General features: G+C 47.8%; 1 protein-coding gene across 1 annotated transcript in view; it reads left to right on the forward strand.

Annotated features, from left to right (window-relative positions):
• The first annotated feature begins 273 nt into the window (after positions 1-273).
• Positions 274-16,420, forward strand: part of Sh3bp5 (SH3 domain binding protein 5) — a 66,004-nt gene continuing 49,857 nt past the window's right edge. The window contains exons 1-2 of the mRNA XM_050158258.1: positions 274-625; positions 2,387-2,449. Of these exons, the coding sequence (XP_050014215.1) occupies positions 482-625; positions 2,387-2,449 (207 nt within the window). The 5' untranslated portion in view covers positions 274-481. The remainder of the gene's footprint in view (positions 626-2,386; positions 2,450-16,420) is intronic.

Genomic DNA, 16,420 nt, shown 5'->3' on the forward strand with positions numbered 1-16,420 from the left:
AACCCGAGTGGATGCAATTCCCCAGGTTGACCCCATAAACAATCCTACCCAGGCTTCAAAGGTAGCTTCGGAGAATGGAAATCACCTGAACTTCCTCCGTGCCTTGATTGGCTTCACTGGAGGACAGGAGGAAGCTTGCTTAATTAAAGCAGGCGGCCCAAGCACGGACGGGTGAGCCACTGGGCGGCGCCTGTCCTAGTGGTCATGGCAGGGACTCCAGGGCACTGGGCTTTTTGTGACAGAGCATCGGGTGACGGGCAGACTATCCGGCGGCCCGGGCGAAGCGGGCGCCCTGTGCTGCGGGCCGCGGCAGACAGGGGGCGGTCGCGCCCACTTCCTCCGCCGCTCGGCACCCGCGGGGCGGCGCACCCGGGTGGCAGCACTGCGCCCAGACCTTCCCGGCTGCGGCGAGGCGGCCCTCGGCGCGCTCAGATTCCACCGCGCGCTCTGCGACCCGGCTGCGGAGCGTTTGGCTGCCCGCATGGACGCGGCGCTGAAGCGGAGCCGCTCTGAGGAGCCGGCAGAGCTCCCGCCACCCGCCCTGGAGGTGGAGGAGAAAGAGGAGGAGGAAGAGAGGATGGAGCAGGGCCTGGAGGAGGAGGAAGAGGTGGACCCCCGGATCCAGGTAAGACGAGGGAGAGGAGCCCCCGGCCCCACCCGGCCAAGGCTGCCACGGAAGTCGGCGTCTACGCGGACCCACGCCTTGCAGCCCCGGGTGTCTTCGGTCGCTGGGTGGAGGCCATTTAGGTTCAGGACCTGCACCGAGGCTTGGGACACCCCATTTCACTATCTCCCCGCGGGAGGCTGCCGTGCCCGCGTGGACGTGGCCTGATTATTTGGGGGATCCCTGTAGACCTTTGGCCCAACCCGAGGGTCCTTGCAACGCAACCAGCGGTTCAGGCGGATTGCAACAAAGGGAAAAGGGGGGCGGGGGCCCCGAGCAGAGTCGGGGTACCTTGGTGCGGCTCTCGATACCCTGAACGCTGCACAGCCTCCGGGTTTCAGAGCAGCTTTACCCCGGTTGCGTGGACGCGGACACCATGGTGTGCAAGCGGGGCCGGGTGGTTGTCGCCTGCCCCTGCGGCGTGAGCTGCACCGGTGCCCGGCACCGCGTAGCCCTCACCTGGCAGAGATGCCTGGTCGCACCCGCCCTCATTTTTTGGTTCATTGTCAACACACACAGAGGGCTTCGTTGCCTTGGCCTGAAACTGTCTAAAACCCTGCTTTTCCTTGAGGTCGGGTGTGAACACTAACTAGGGACAGCTGATGTGCAAAGCAGACGCGTGGAGGCAGAGAAGGGAATGGCCTGGCTTTTCGTGCCTCCATTTCCAGGAGAAATGATTAAAAAGCAATTTCTAAGCGAGATCCAGAAGTGACAGCTTAACCCCTTCACCCTCCTAAGCAGGAAGCACAGCAAATTCCTTTCCGTAAATCTTTTTTTTTTTTTTTTTTTTTATTGCTGTTAAGCATGTTCTGCAATTTCTGGGTCGGTAATTGGTTTTAAGTGCACAGGAAGAAAAAGCTTGTTTTTAATTCAGTGGTTACGTTTTAAATTCATTGTTTTTTTTTTTTTTTTCAAATTAATACACTAAAGATCGGCGAGATCTTAGCTACTCTTAATTCAGACCATAGGTTTGGTCTACGGAATTTTGTGGTTTTAGCGTGTGTTAGCAAGACCCTTTGTTCAGAGTAGAGATGAGTTAACTTCATGCTGGCAACTTCTTACGAACTGTCAGGTTGTAAATGTTTAAAAAGAGCAGGGTTAATGCTAGTTAACCAACAATGTCCCCAGTCAGGAAGACTGAGTAATGGCGACTAGGGAAGAACATCCATCTATAGGAAAAGACAGACCACTGAGGGGCCAACGCGAGAAGTCCGTCTTTTACTTGTCTGACTCACTGGGTTTGTGATTTGGCTTGGTCTTCCGCAAAGTTCTTCTCTAAAGCAAAGGGTTTTGACTGGGTGACTTACTGTTTGTAACAGCTAGTTCGCCTAGGGGGAAATGACCTTTCAGGGAAAAATAAATCCCTAGGACCTTAAGGTGTTGTCAAAAAAGGACAGTGACAAAAGGTTTTAGAAATGCCAAGCCCGGCAGTGGCGGTGTACTCCTTTAATCCCAGCACTCGGGGAGGCAAAGGCAGGCGGATCTCTGTGAATTCGAGGCCAGCCTGGTCTACAAGAGCTAGTTCCAGGACAGGCTCCAAAGCTACAAAGAAACCCTGTCTCAAAAAAAAAAAGAAGAAATGCCAAATGCTTTGTTTTTAAGCCAAACCACCACTGTTTTAAGAATGAACTGTCATCATTGAGGGTGATTTTCCAGGTGTAGACTAAGTTACTCTAGTAACGAAAGGCATATCCTTCAAATCTGTCTCTCTCTCTTCATCAGGGAGAACTGGAGAGGTTAAATCAATCCACGGATGACATCAACAGACAGGAGACCGAACTTGAGGTACGGAGAGCTGGGCCACTGTTCTTGAGTGAAATCGTGTCAGCACCCTTGACCCTGGGCTGGTTTACTTTAATAGCTGGAGGTTGACTGCAGGAGGCCCCTACTCTGGTGCCTGACAGCCAACTACACCAGAGCCCAGGCTGTGGGCGGACGCATGTGGATCCAATTTCATGTGTTGTTTTCATTATGGAGACTCCAGTGGGGCCAAAATCAAGGGCTGAGTAGAGTATTAAACAGTACTTATGTCCCAGATGTCCTGGTATCTGTGGAAAAGCTGAGAGAATTGTGGTTTAGCTGAACTCTTTAATGGAGAAGAATGAATGAATTCACATCTCTTCAGTGTTTTATTTAGGGTGCCCCCTCCCATTCATGCTTGGAGCTGTTTAAGGTTTCTTTCCTCAGACTTGCCAGATATTTTACCTTCCCATACCGATAATTCACTCCTCTTTCCACATTCTTGCTCATTCCCTTGTTTTCTGCGTGCATAGAATGTAATTATCTTAAGGGTAACAAAAAGCTGTTTGGACTGGGAAGGGCTTTCCTGCTGGGAAAAATCTTGGGAGATAACATCTTGATTTGAATTTGAAGATTTTCCAGCTTCCCGTAAACAAGTTCGGGTTCTCCGAAGCTACCCATTTCTAGTAGTGGTTGGGGATGCTAGCCAAGGTGAGTGACTGTTGGCTGAGGGACTACCAAGTGTTGTGAGAACGCCAGGCCCCTCAGAGTGAGGGTGTGGGGGATGAGAAAATACTTTGCTAGAATTTATTGGCAGCCCGCTTTCTGATAACAGCAGATACATGTTGGCGGTGAGTCCACAGGCGGCTGTGGGGCGGCTCATCCATCACTCATTCTCATGCTGATCTATATAAGGAATTGGCAAACTTCGTGAAGTTGAGCAATTGAAAACTCTCGATCTCAGGTTTCTAAAACATTAAACAAACAAGCAAAAATATCTTTACCATTTCTAGGGAACAGTAACAGAAACCAAAGGTTTTCCCTAAGCTTTCATTTGGTCCTGTTATAGCAGCCCAGAGCTCTGGATAGTTGACTATGGAAGTCATGAGTGCTCATGCTTTTCGTTTTGTTTTCTTAAAAAAAAAAAAATCTCATGTAGTCTTGGCTGACTTTAAACATTCAGTATATAGTGGAGAATGCCTTTGAACTCTGGGCCACTCACCCTTCATCTAGGTACTGGGGTTACAGGCCTGTACCACTATAACCAGCTCCTCTGAATCTTTAATGTCTGCATCCCAGTGTACATAGACAAGTTGGAAAAATTATTTTTTGTTTCGAGCCAAAGTTTTGGCTTGTTTATGTTAGCAGCATTGGAATGAAGTCCAGGGCCTTATGCACACTAGACAAGCATTTTACTGATGGACTCGTGAAACCAGCGATGAACAGAAATCAGGAACAGCTGGCTAGGCATAGCACACGTGTCTGCAGTCCCCGCACCTGGGAAGCAGAGGCCAGGGGAATTAGGAGTTGAAGGTCACATAGCCAGAACCAAGTTTGAGGCCCGTAAGACACTGTCTCATGGAGGGAAGGGGGAGAGAAAAGGAAGGAAGGGAAGGAGGGAGGGAGGGAGAGAGGGAGGTAATCAGGGACCATTGAGGCAGAGGCAGAAAACTGGAGATGGCAAGGGGGTGGTCTGGCTTTCTGTTTCTGTTTCCAAGAGAGATAATAACCTCGTTTGTCCCTTTTGTTTGCTTAACCCACTGTTGTCACCATTCTGGATAATGAACAAGATAATCCCATAGCCCCATAGCTCATTCTCCATGGCACCTGCCTTATGGGGGTTAGCTTGGTTCATTTGTTAAACTCTTTTTAGTCCTCATTTCCGAATTCCACAGATTTTGTGTGTCACAGGAAGCCACTGGACAGGTGTTTCCTGCCAGGCTCTGGGGCACATTCGGAGCCCTGGTGTATTAGGAACAGAGCTTATAGAATGAATCTCTTTCTATATAGAAGGATGTTTATTAGAATGGCTTAAAGACTGTGGTCCAGCTGGGCCAACAATGGCTGTCTACCAGTGGAAGGTTCAAGAAGCCAGTCCGTGAGGCTGATGTCTCGGCTGGGCTTCAGCATAAACCAGAATCTTGAAGAAGCAGGCTTTAATACCAGTGAAGGAATGGACTTGCAGCAAGAGTGAGGGCAAAGAGCTTGCTTTCTTCTTCCATGTCCCTTATATAGACTTCTGCCAGCAGAAGGTGTGGCCTACGTAAAAGTGGATCTTCCCACCTCAAACCACCGGGATTGAAAATGTGTATTCCCACTTCATATGATGTAATTTAGAAAAAAAATCCTCCACAGGTGTGCCCAGCTGCTTGGGTTTTAGCTAATACCAGATGTAGTCAGTTGACAACCAGGAATTCACACCTGAGTGGTATGAGCTGGGCGGTTTGATGAAGGTAGTCTGGCTGGGTTGTGTTGCTGGGTGGCCTTCCTCTGGTGTAGTCACAACCAGGACCAACTCAGAGAAGTTATATACACCGCAGAAGCAATTTTAAAACTCCCTGGATGGTATGTTAAAAATTACAGAAGACAGCCTGGCAGTGGTGGCACACGCCTTTACTCCCAACACTCGGGAGGTAGAGGCAGGTGGACCTCTGAGTTTGAAGCCAGCGTGGTAGAAGCCAGAGAGTTCCTGGACAGCCAGGGCTACACGGGAAAACCCTGTCTAAAACAACAACAAAAATTACAAAAGACATAGGGGGAAATTAACTGTAATGTGTTTTCTTTAATCCAGAATATTCACAGTAGTATAAATTCAACAGGGAGTCGCTAATAAATAACAATGATTAATCTGAGGGTTGGCAGTGTGGCTCGAGAGAGGAATGGCATGCTCAAGGCCCTGGGTTCACTCTCTGGCGGGTAGGGGTGTACGTGGCCCTTTGGTGGAAGCTGGTATCCTGGACAAGCTAGAGAAGCACCCTTCAACCATACTGACCCCAGCAACTACAGATGTCTGTGCTAGGTCTTCAAAATCGGTGCAGTTTTCACTGTGAGGGCATTCCCTTTATAACCTACTGTTATTTTTTTTTTGTTTTTGTTTTGTTTTTTAGGTTTTTCAAGACAGGGTTTCTCTGTAGCTTTGGAGTCTGTCCTGGAACTAGCTCTTGTAGATCAGGCTGGCCTCGAACTCAGAGATCTGCCTGCCTCTGCCTCCTGAGTACTGGGATTAAAGGCATGCGCCACCACCGCCCATTTTAACCTACTGTGTTTGGTCACACAGTGGCTCTGTGTGACCCTGGACTGCACAGGGCTAGCAGTATTTCTTGTCAAATTCATGATCATATTGCTCCAGTCTGGAGTTGAGAACCATGTGTTTGTGTGAAGCCCTGGCCTCCAGCATTGGGTCAGGAACTGTGCCTGGGTAAACAAGACAAAGCCTTGCCCTCAATGAGCTGAGGAATGAGGAGCTGAGTAACTTTTATATACAACTGGGGAGTGCTATGCTGCAGACCCCTGGGCAGAAGCATGGAGTAAGAAGGCATCCATTGGATAAGCTCAGCACAAAGAGAAAGCAATGGTGTGGGGCTAGGGCTGAGGGTGTAGGTAGAAAATGTAGGTAGCCAGGCTCGCTTCTGTAATCCTAGCACTTGGGAGTTCAACGGTACCCTCAGTTACATGGTGAATTTGAGACCAGCCGGGGCTACATGAAACTCGTATACAAAATCAAAATGTACTGGAGAAATTGAAGCAGGAGAATTACTTTGAATTCGGGAGCAGTGGGCTATGGTATGAGACCCTGGCTTAAATAAAAATAAATAAATGAATGAATTTTTCAAAGGTCAAGCATTTGACTGCTGATGGACATATGGCTGGAGGCCCGAAAGAACCTGCCTCTATTTTCCCGTGAACACGTTTAGTGTTCACCAAGTTAGTGATCACAGCTGTGGCTAAGAGCGGGTTCCACAGCTTCTCCAGCATGGTAGCTCATGCCTATAACTGGGAGGCTAACTGGGTTTTAACTTTGTCCCCAGCCTGTTAATCCCGGTACTTAGCAGGTGGAGGTCCATCAGTGTTCAAGGTCAGCCCAGGTCCTGTCTCCAAAAAACATAGACACGTATTCTGTCAGGCAGGGAGCTACAGACCCAGCTCCCACTTAGAAGGTGGAGGCAGAAGATAGCAAGGTCTGCCTAGATTATGGGGAGAGTTCAAGGCTAGCCCAGTAACTAGCTGAGACCCTGACTCAAAGCTTGTGAAAAGGGCTGGGGATATGGCTCAGTGGTGGATCACTTTTCAGTATGTGGTAAAACGCTGCCTCCAATCTCTAGAACCTCCCTCCCCAATAAAAAAACCAAACCTACTTATTTAATGTATATTATCAATTCACTAACATTGAACTAACACATGCTCACCTATTTCCCATTTAGTCCATGTTACGTTAGAGTTCAACACACACATTAGTTATCACTTACAGCATCATGACACTTGTTTGACATTGTGTGTGTGCGCGCGCGCGTGTGTGCGCATGTACACAGAGCTTCCCTTTAATCACCATCCCTCACCTTGGCAAACAGCTTCCCTGTCTCAAGTCAAAATTCCTATCCATGCGCTTTAATCTATGGGTACCATTATTTCTGGCAGCCAGGAGAGTTCCCTCGGCAGTGTTTTTAATTCTCGCGTGCAGGGTGTTCACCACTGAGGCTCTGAGTGATTTGAGCTGATATCCGAATACATTGCTCAGCTTTCCATTACTCTGACAAAATGCCCAACGTAACCAACTTGCAAAAAGGAAAAGGCCCACAGTTTTGGACGTTTCAGTCATTGGTTGACCTTACTGCTGCGTCTGGAACTGTTGTGAAGCACAATATTATGATGGGAATGTGTGGTAGGGATTTGTTAGGCATTGTCTTAAAAATGTAAAAAACAAAACAGAATTCCACAGTTGACCATAACTGCTGGTGGATTACAGGAGTATGCCACCACATCTACCTGGATAGTCTTAAAAATGACTTTTTTATTTGAGACAGTCTCACTATATAGCTCTGGCTGTCCTGGAATTCACTCTGTAGCCCATGCTGGCCTCAAACACACAGAGATCTGCCTGCTTTCTACCTCATTCGTGCTTGGATTAAAGATGTGTGCCACCGTACCTGACCCTTTAAGAAGTATTGTTTTATTATTTTTCTGTGAGGTGTGTGTGTGTGTGTGTGTGTGTGTGTGTTTGTGTGTGTGTGTTCTAGTGCCATGGATTGCATGTGGAGGTTAGAGGACAACGTTGTGGGATCAGGTTCTGTCCTTCTACCACGTGAGTAGATCTGGGGTTGGGAGCTCAGGCCATCTGGCTTGGCAGCAAGCACCTTTAACCACTGAGACGTCTTGTTGTCTGTTCTCTCTCTTTTCACATATATCTTCAAACAGATTAGATACAAAATGTCCAAATCTAGTTAGGGCCAAGATTTAGAATAATTACAATACCTGTATGTGTATGTATTCGTACATAGCATAAAATGCCTTAAAAACCAAACTTTTCAGCATTCCTCCACGTTCTGAGAGGAGGGTATCTTAGGACTGTGAAATGGACCAAGAGCAGGAGGGGAAGGTCATGGGCACCTGCTAGTCTGTCCTTCAGCTCCTGGGCTGCTGTCCACAGCTGACTCCTCCCAACCCCCCTTCCGCTGGGCGGTCAGAGCCTTGCCTGGTGAATGTTTATCTGCTTCCCTTGCTCTCAGAGGAGGAAGAACAGTCTCACAAGGTGGCTTGGAATTAAATCACTGGAGTCCTCCGCGTGTAAGAGGCCTGCCCCGGAACCTATCCTTTCCTCTTCTGGGAACTAGCAAACATTTCACTTAAGAAAACAAAAACCAGCTGGGCGGTGGTGGTGCAAGCCTTTAATCTCAGCACTTGGGAAGCAGAGGCAGGCGGGTCTCTGTGAGTTGGAGACCAGCCTGGTCTACAAGAGCTAGTTCCAGGACAGACTCCAAAGCTACAGAGAAACCCTGTCTCGAAAAACCAAAAAAAAAAAAACAAAAAAACAAAAAACAAAAAAAACCAGAAATGAAAATAACAGTCATGTTTTGAACTTGGGAACTCAGGGGTAGGAGGGAATGAAGGGCACCCTGGCTTCTGTCCCTAGTGGGTTATCAGGCCAAGTCAGAAGAGGAAAATCCCTTTATTAATGGGCAGTGCCGGCACAGCCTACCAGTTTCTCCTGTGTGTATGTAGACATAGTGGGCGCTGGGCCAGGAAGGTCCCATGAAGCAATATGGTGCTTTGAAGAAAGTGCTAGAGCATTTGAAGTGATAACTGACTTTAAGTAGCCAATATCTATGTCTTGAAGTGGGTACCAAATTCTAGGCCTGGTGGCAGGGCAGTTGGGCTGTGTGAAGCCTAACTGTGTTTTCCACATGAGGTCTGGTGAATATCGGCTCATCCCCGAGGTTTTTTGAGACACCTGAGGGGTGGCTGCAATGGACAGAACATGAGGCCTGTGCCTGCTGCCACGGTTGCTACCCCTTGAATAGTGGAGTGAGAGGTTCCAAAAGAGGACACAGGAGGCCCTGACAGAGTGGAGACTGTCACAGTCCAGGCCTAAAGGAGTCTGGTCATCTTGAAGTCACCCTCCAGAGCAGCCTAGAGCTGGAACAGAAAGAGAGCCGACATGATCCATTGCCTGTTGCGAGGACTGGGGAAGGAGGTCGCTGCTTTTGTCTTATCGTTAGCTCCAACAACATAATCCTGTTTTCTCATGGAGCAGGAGGCCAGACGCCCAGAACTGGGCTCCCTTCCCAGCTTGCACAGGGCTGTCTTCTCACCAGGATGAAAGCTGCTATCTCGTCCTCTTATGAGCATGCTAATCTGTGTGCTGGGCCCTATCCGCACAGCCTTACTTAATGTCGCTGTTTTGAAGGCCCCGTTTCTAAACACAGCGGAACAGGACCTCTAGTGCCTTGAGTCTGTCTGTAGTCCAGTGTTTTTTTGTTTGTTTTTCTCAGTGGAGCACATGATGAGGCCCCTCAGTCTGTGAGGTAGACTTTGAGAACAGGGTTAAGAACTCATCAGAGAAACAGGTGAGTTTGTAGTTGAAGTTAGGAGTTTAGAATCTGTCTGCCCCTGTTACTGGGCCATGTTAGCAGCTGGCCCAGACAACAGGTCTCTGTAAAACCTCTACAGGGCCTGCTGCTTTCCATCTGATGGGGGGGGGGGTGGGGGGGGGGGGGGGGGGGGAGAGAGAGAGAGAGAGAGAGAGAGAGAGAGAGAGAGAGAGAGAGAGAGAGAGAGATACTGCTGAACTACATCTCCCAGCCTACTCTGTAGCCAAGCCAGGCCTTAAGCTTACAATCCTCCTGCCTCAGCCTCCAGAGTAACTGTGATTAGTCTGCATCACCATGTCCAGAGAAAATCGGTGCTCAGGCTTTGTGCTTCAGCCATGCCCCTGCCTCAACTCAACCGTCTTTGGTATCAGGTGAGAAAACAATCATTTGATTTGTGTGGAATGATTGGCTTTGAATCCCATCTTCCCCGCTTTCTAGCTGTGGGACCCTGAGAAAGTCATTTGATGTGTGAGCCTGTTTCTTCCTTTGTAAGATAGCTGCATTTGAGACTCTGCTGTGAGATCAGACAGAGCTGTGGAGAAGGGAGCAGATGGAAAAGAAAGACCACAACTTTAGCATCACATAATTTGGGTGAAAATAGGAGGTCTGATGGCCTTGAAGCACCTTGGGTCTCGTCTGCGACTGTGGGGAGGTCCTCAGGTGGCTCAGGGAGAGAGAAGAGATGCTGGGTGTCTATCTACTTTTGAGGGTCATTCAGGGTGGAGTACTTATGAGGTGTTTGGATGGCAGGAGGGCTGAGGCCTGCTTGCTGAACAAAAGTCTCTCGTGAGTTGTCCATCTAGGCTAGGCTGGCCTCAGGTCTGGTGATGGCTCAGTTGTCCTCCCCTAGGTGTTTCCATGATCGTTTTTGGTCAGAGAAGACGGTGCTGGTCAAGGAGCCAGAGAGAGGACTTGTACTGGCCAGGATTAGGCAAGATGACTTTGCAGTCATGAGGCCAGCAAGACTTTGTGCTGAGGCCATCTGCTGGGTCACAGAAACAGCTTGGTGGGTGTGGTGACTCTAGAGCCTGTAATCCCAGTGCTCAGGAGAAGGCAGGACCATCAAGGTCACCCTTTACCACACTCCAGTGCTAGGCCTTCCTGGACTATCCAAGGGCCTGTTTCAAAAAAGAAGTAACGTAGCTAGCCAAAATGAGCTGGTGTGCTGAGCGAGCCCCGGTCCACTTTCTCATGGGATTTGCTTTTAGGTAAGTGGCCCCATTATGACTGTGTGACCATAGATCATCACTTAATGCACCAGGCCTCAGTTTCCCCATTCTAGTGATGGTAATGGTGCTGCTGACTGGGCGAGGAGGAGGGGTACAGCATGTTGGGGAATCACAGGCAGGGCATCTATTCTAGGATGTCTTTAATGACTGACTGACTATGAGCACCTGTGGTGTGCCAGCATCTGGGTTGAGCATTGAGTCCTCAAAACAATTTTATGATATATTCTTTGCCTCAGTTTTGCAGGTAACAAAACTGTACAGAGCTAGTGCAAGCATCATGCCTGTAATTTCAGCCCTTGGGTAGCTGAGAGAAGGGTTATGAGTTCAAGGCCAACCTAGGCTATACAGAAAGACTCTTTCTTTTTTTATTGATTTTATTTGAGCTATAGATTTTTCTCTGCTCCCCTCCCTTTCTCTCCCCTCCCCTTCAACCCTCTTCCATGGTCCTCATGCTCCCAATTTACTCAGGAGATCTTGTATTTTTCTTCCTCCCATGTAGATTAGATCCATGTATATCTCTCTTAGGGTCCTCATTGTTGTCTAGGTTCTCTGGGATTGTGATTTGTAGGCTGGCTTTCTTTGCATTATGTTTTAAAAAACCACTTATGAGTGAGTATATATGGTAATTGTCTTTCTGGGTCTGGGTTACCTCACTCAAAGTAATGTTTTCTAGCTCCATCCATTTGCCTGCAAATTTCACGATGTCATTATTTTTCCCTGCTGAGTAGTTCTCCACTATGTAAAGAAAGACCCTATTTCAAAGAACTCCAAACAACACCACCACCAAATCAACCAGTCAACCATAGAATCCAAGTGTCTTTCTCTGTGACGTGCAGCTCTGGGCACCACGCTGTTCTTAGGATGTTGAGGAGAGCCGTGACTGTCCTTGATAAAACATAAGCTGCATTCTCATTTACTCTCCCACGATCTGTCCACCTATGAAGGTGTTAGCTCATGAAAGGACAATAGTCTGCCATCTTTTACTACATTAGCATTTTAAAATTCGAGACAGGGTCTCCCCATGTGGCCCTGAGTAACCTGGAACTCATGACCCTGCTTCCTGTGTGTGCACCACTACACAGGCCTATGGTAACATTTTCACACTGGCCTTCTGTGGTGTGGGAAGGGGGAGAGGAGACAGGTCTCATATAACCCAAGCTGTCCTCAAACTCCTGATCCTCCTGCCTCTATCACAGAAGCTTTGGGATCACAGCTGGGCACTATTATATCCAGCTGTAGGGTGGCCTTTAGCATTAGAATGGGATGATGTGGTCTTCAGCAAATGTTTTGAAAACATTAGGTAAGAAAAGGGTGTGTTAGCCGGGCGGCTGTGGAGCACGCCTTTAATCCCAGGCAGGCAGATCTCTGTGAGTTCAAGGCCAGCCTGGTCTACAGAGCTAGTTCCAGGACAGGCTCCAAAGCCACAGAGAAACCCTGTCTCGAAAAACAAAAAAACAAAAAAACAAAAAAAAAAAAAAAAGAAAAAAGTGCGTGTTGGGGCTGTAGAGAGGCTCGACCAGAGTTTGGTTCCGAGCACCCACCTCGATCATTTGCAACCACCTGTAACTCCAGCTTCAGGCAGTCAGCACCCTCTTCTGGCCTCTGAGAGTAGCTCTCCCCCCCAACAGTATACATTCACAAGACTCTCACATACACATAAAAAACCCCAAAACTATATGTAAGGTATATACAATAAAAGCATGCATATGAGAGGAAAAATGGTCTACTTCCAGTATCCCTACTTTGGGCTGAGCAACGTGCTGTGATCACCAGTTAGGGCTAAGATACAGAAGTTGACAGCCAGTCTTCTGAGCTAAGCATGGTAGCTCATGCCCGCAATCCCAGCACTGAGCCTTAGGCAGGCGGATCCCGAGCTCACGCGTTAGATCCTGTCACAAAGACAACGCTGGCAAATCTTCTTTAGTTTTTAGTAGTTTGACACTGCTGTGGTGTTTTACTGTCTGTGTTTGTTTTTATTTTATTTTATTTTATTTTGTTTTTTTTCGAGATGGTTTCTCTGTGGCTTTGGAGACTGTCCTGGAACTAGCTCTGCAGACCAGGCTGGTCTCGAACTCACAGAGATCGCCTGCCTCTGCCTCCCGAGTGCTAGGATTAAAGGCGTGCGCCACCACCGCCCGGCTGTGTTTGTTTTTATTATGTTCTATAGAAATATCAGTTCACTATGGAGTTTAACAATCTGTCACTTTGTAGTTGGAGAAGCATGGCTCCAAAAACTAAGAGTCTATACTCAGATGTTTCCGCCGGTTGCTGCTGCTTCTGGGAAGGCTGCTGCCTTTATTTTCCATTTCTTGGCACTTTTCTAAATTATTTTCAATTAGTAGATTTTATCATCTTAGGCAGGAGGCTAGGGGAGAAATGAAACTATTATTAAAAAACGCTTTTTGTGCCGAAGAAATTACTTTTTTTTTGGGAGGGGGGGTTGTTTTTTTGGTTTTTTGTTTGTTTGGTTGGTTTTTTGTTTGTTTTGAGATGGGGTTTCTCTGAGCAGCCCTGACTGTCCTGGAACTTGCTCTGTAGACCAGGCTGGTCTCAAACTCACAGAGATACACCTACCTCTACTCCCAAATGCTAGGATTAAAGGCGTGCGCCACCACCACCCGGTGAGAAATTGATTTCTATGGAAGGAATTTTAGGAACCATAAATGCTGTTAGGAAAAACTTGGGGTTGGCAGTTCTGCCTAAATTGTAAGTGAACCCCAATGTTGGTGGGTGAACTGGTTAGTTTTTGTCTTCTTGACTCAAATCGGAGTCACATGGAAAGAGAGAACCTCTATGGAGGCATTTTCTCCATCAGACTGGCCTGTGGACAAGCCTGTGGTACATTTTCTTGACTGAGTATGGTGCCACCCCTGTGCAGGTGGCCCTGGCTTGTGTCAGAAAATAGGCTGAGCAAGTCGTGAGGAGCAAGCCAGTGAGCAGCATCCCTCCAAGTTAGTGCTTCAATTCCTGCACTGCACGATGAGCTATAAGCTGGAAGGTGAATTAAATTGATTTCTTCCCTAACCTGCTTTTAAAGTCAGTGTCATTACAGAGGCAGAAAGCAAACGAAGACAGTCGGGATGTCTGATTGGGGTGACTCCCGGGGGAATAAAGAGCAGCTTAAAGGCAATTTAGATTGAGCTGTAACCAAGCAATGCTTGTTTGTGCGGTTGATGAAAAGCAACAGAAAACACTGAAGATAACAATATAATTTCTGCTTGTATTTGAGTATTTGAATACCCCTGCCCCATCTCGATATTGGAAACTCTCATGTAGCTCAGGTAGGATTATAGGTCTTTTGCTTGCCCTATCCCCACTTGGTCTCTTGAGCTAGGTCTCAGTCTGTATTTCAGGCTGCCCTGGAACTCAAGATCCTCCTGCCTCTGTCTCCCGAAAGCTGGGATAACTGGTGTGAGCACCATGCCCAGCATATTTGAGTCATTTCTAAATGGACAAAGACTTGTGGGCACATGTAGGCTCAAATCATGTATAAAAGGTTCAAGGCTTGCACAAATTCATCCACTTAGAGCCACATAGCAAATGATACAGTCTGGGCTTTGGCTAAAATATAGAAATATCCACATAATCCTAAAATTGACACCATTGACAGAAAAAAATTGAGTGTCTCATTTTGAAGCTGTAAAACTCCATGAAAGCATTCTTGGGTCCTTAGCTGGGACCGTCACTGGGTGACACATGCCTGCTGTTGTAGCACAAACTGACTTTGTGCAGCCACGTGACTGGATCCCCAGGTTTCTCCCAGGTTGTAGCCCTGTCTCTGAGGTGTACTGCAGAAGGCGGGCTGCGGCAGTTGACAGATGGACTCAGCATTGTCTCCTTTGTCTTAGGAATGATCAAATTGACAGAGCGCTCTGGTCCCCATGGACGTTAACCTTTTAATACTGAACCATGATTTTCTTTCCTTCCTCAGTATTTGTTGTGAGGACATTTAACATGGCGCGTGTGTGTGTTTTGGCTGGGGGTATTAAACATCTAACTCAGTCCTTGGCAGGCATCCCGGTTGTCTTTGCTCAGCCCTTCTCTCTGGACTTCCTCGTTCTACTTGTGGATGTTTTTTAGCAGTAAGCATAGAGGGCTCCCTGCACCCCCAGCGGATTCTAACCAAGAGCGCCACAGAAATTTGCAAAGCGACTCTCAGAGAGCTCGGTGAATCAGCCCCTTTCATTTCCTTACAGGAAGATGGAAATTTTTCTATTCTTGTCCGAGCTTTCCTTTGCTGTGTTTTGCTGGATTCTGTGAGAGATACTCATGTTTGCACTGACTGAAATGAGCTGCTTGTAGGCAGACAATGAAAGGAATATCCGCTGTTTGTTGTAGCCACGGCCAAAGTCGCTCAGCGGGGCTGCTCTCATTGTTTGGCATCAGACTCGGCCAAAGCAAGATGAATGGGTTCTTACGGCTTCTGTGGCCAGCAGCGGAAGGGCTCAGGCTCTTGTGATAGATTTGAAGCCCACCAGTTGAATGTTTGTCTCTTCTTTGATGTTTGACTTTTTGGGGCAGGGGGGAGAGAAGAGGTGAAAGGGGATGGTGGTGGTCTTTCTGGCTGCACCTACCGCTTTGGTGTTGACAGCAGCCATTTTATTTAGGACATGGTTTGTGCCTCAGGATTTGGAGAGGAGGCAATGAGGCTCCGCTGGCCTGTCCTTGCTTGAGGAGTCTCCTGCAGTTGCAGCCAGGTAGCGGCTGGACTGTGGTCATCTGAGGGTATGATGGCATCCACAGTGGCCCACTCAGGTGCCTGACAGGCTGTTGGCCTTTGGTTGGGAGTTAAGCTAGTGGTTTTAACTAGAGCATTGGAAAGTACCTCTCTATATGGTATTCTCAGATTCTCTTTCTTAGGATGTGTGGCATCTCCCAGAGTGTTGCTGGTTCCAAAGATGACCACACAGAAATTTGACAGCTTTTTCTGTCTAATCCTTCGAACTTTCCGTATGGCACTTCTGTGTTTTCTTGATCCAAGCACAGACAGACCCGACTTCAGATTCCTCCTAATGGGAGCAGTGCCGAAGAATTCTGGGTCGTGTTTAGAAACCACCATACTCATGATGGTTACAGAGACACAGCGACTCTCCTTTCCTTTGGGGGCACACATCACAAGCAGTTCACATTTCTGAGAGGTGCTTTAATGTTTAATGAGCCAGCAAAACAAGGACTTTGGTTAGAACTCATGAGACAACCACATGAAGAGACGACCACATGAAGGGACAGGGAGCAGGTGTTGGCAGTGCTGTAGGTCTTGATTAGACATAGGGAGCTGTTGCTGCTTTGCCATTCTTTAGTAATGGCCTCTGTGAGCCTTCGAGAATGGCTCAGTAGGTAAGGACACTTGCCAAGCCCAACAGCTTGAGCTGGATATCTGGGACCCACGTGGCAGGAGAGAACCACCAACTCCTGCAGCTTGTTCTCTGAACTCCACACACATTTTTTTTTTTATAAATTATGTTACATCTTCAATGCCTATTGGAAAAAAATTAGTGCCACCTAGAGCAACTTGCTAAGTTGGAAGGCACCTTCTGAAGGTCCGTGGCCACTCCCGCCTTGGTGTGTCCTTCCTTGCTGGCTGCTGGGTCCCTTAGAGAAATCAAATCTAGAAACTGGGTCTACTTCCCCACTGGAAGTTGTTCAAGAAGCTGCCCTCTAATACTGTGAAGCTTAGAGTCAGAAACCACCGAGGAGAGTTT

This window comes from Alexandromys fortis, unplaced genomic scaffold (genome assembly GCF_014885135.2).
Source record: "Alexandromys fortis isolate MF-2015 unplaced genomic scaffold, M_Fortis_MF-2015_v1.1 scaffold_106, whole genome shotgun sequence".
In the NCBI taxonomy this organism is placed as follows: Eukaryota; Metazoa; Chordata; class Mammalia; order Rodentia; family Cricetidae; genus Alexandromys; species Alexandromys fortis.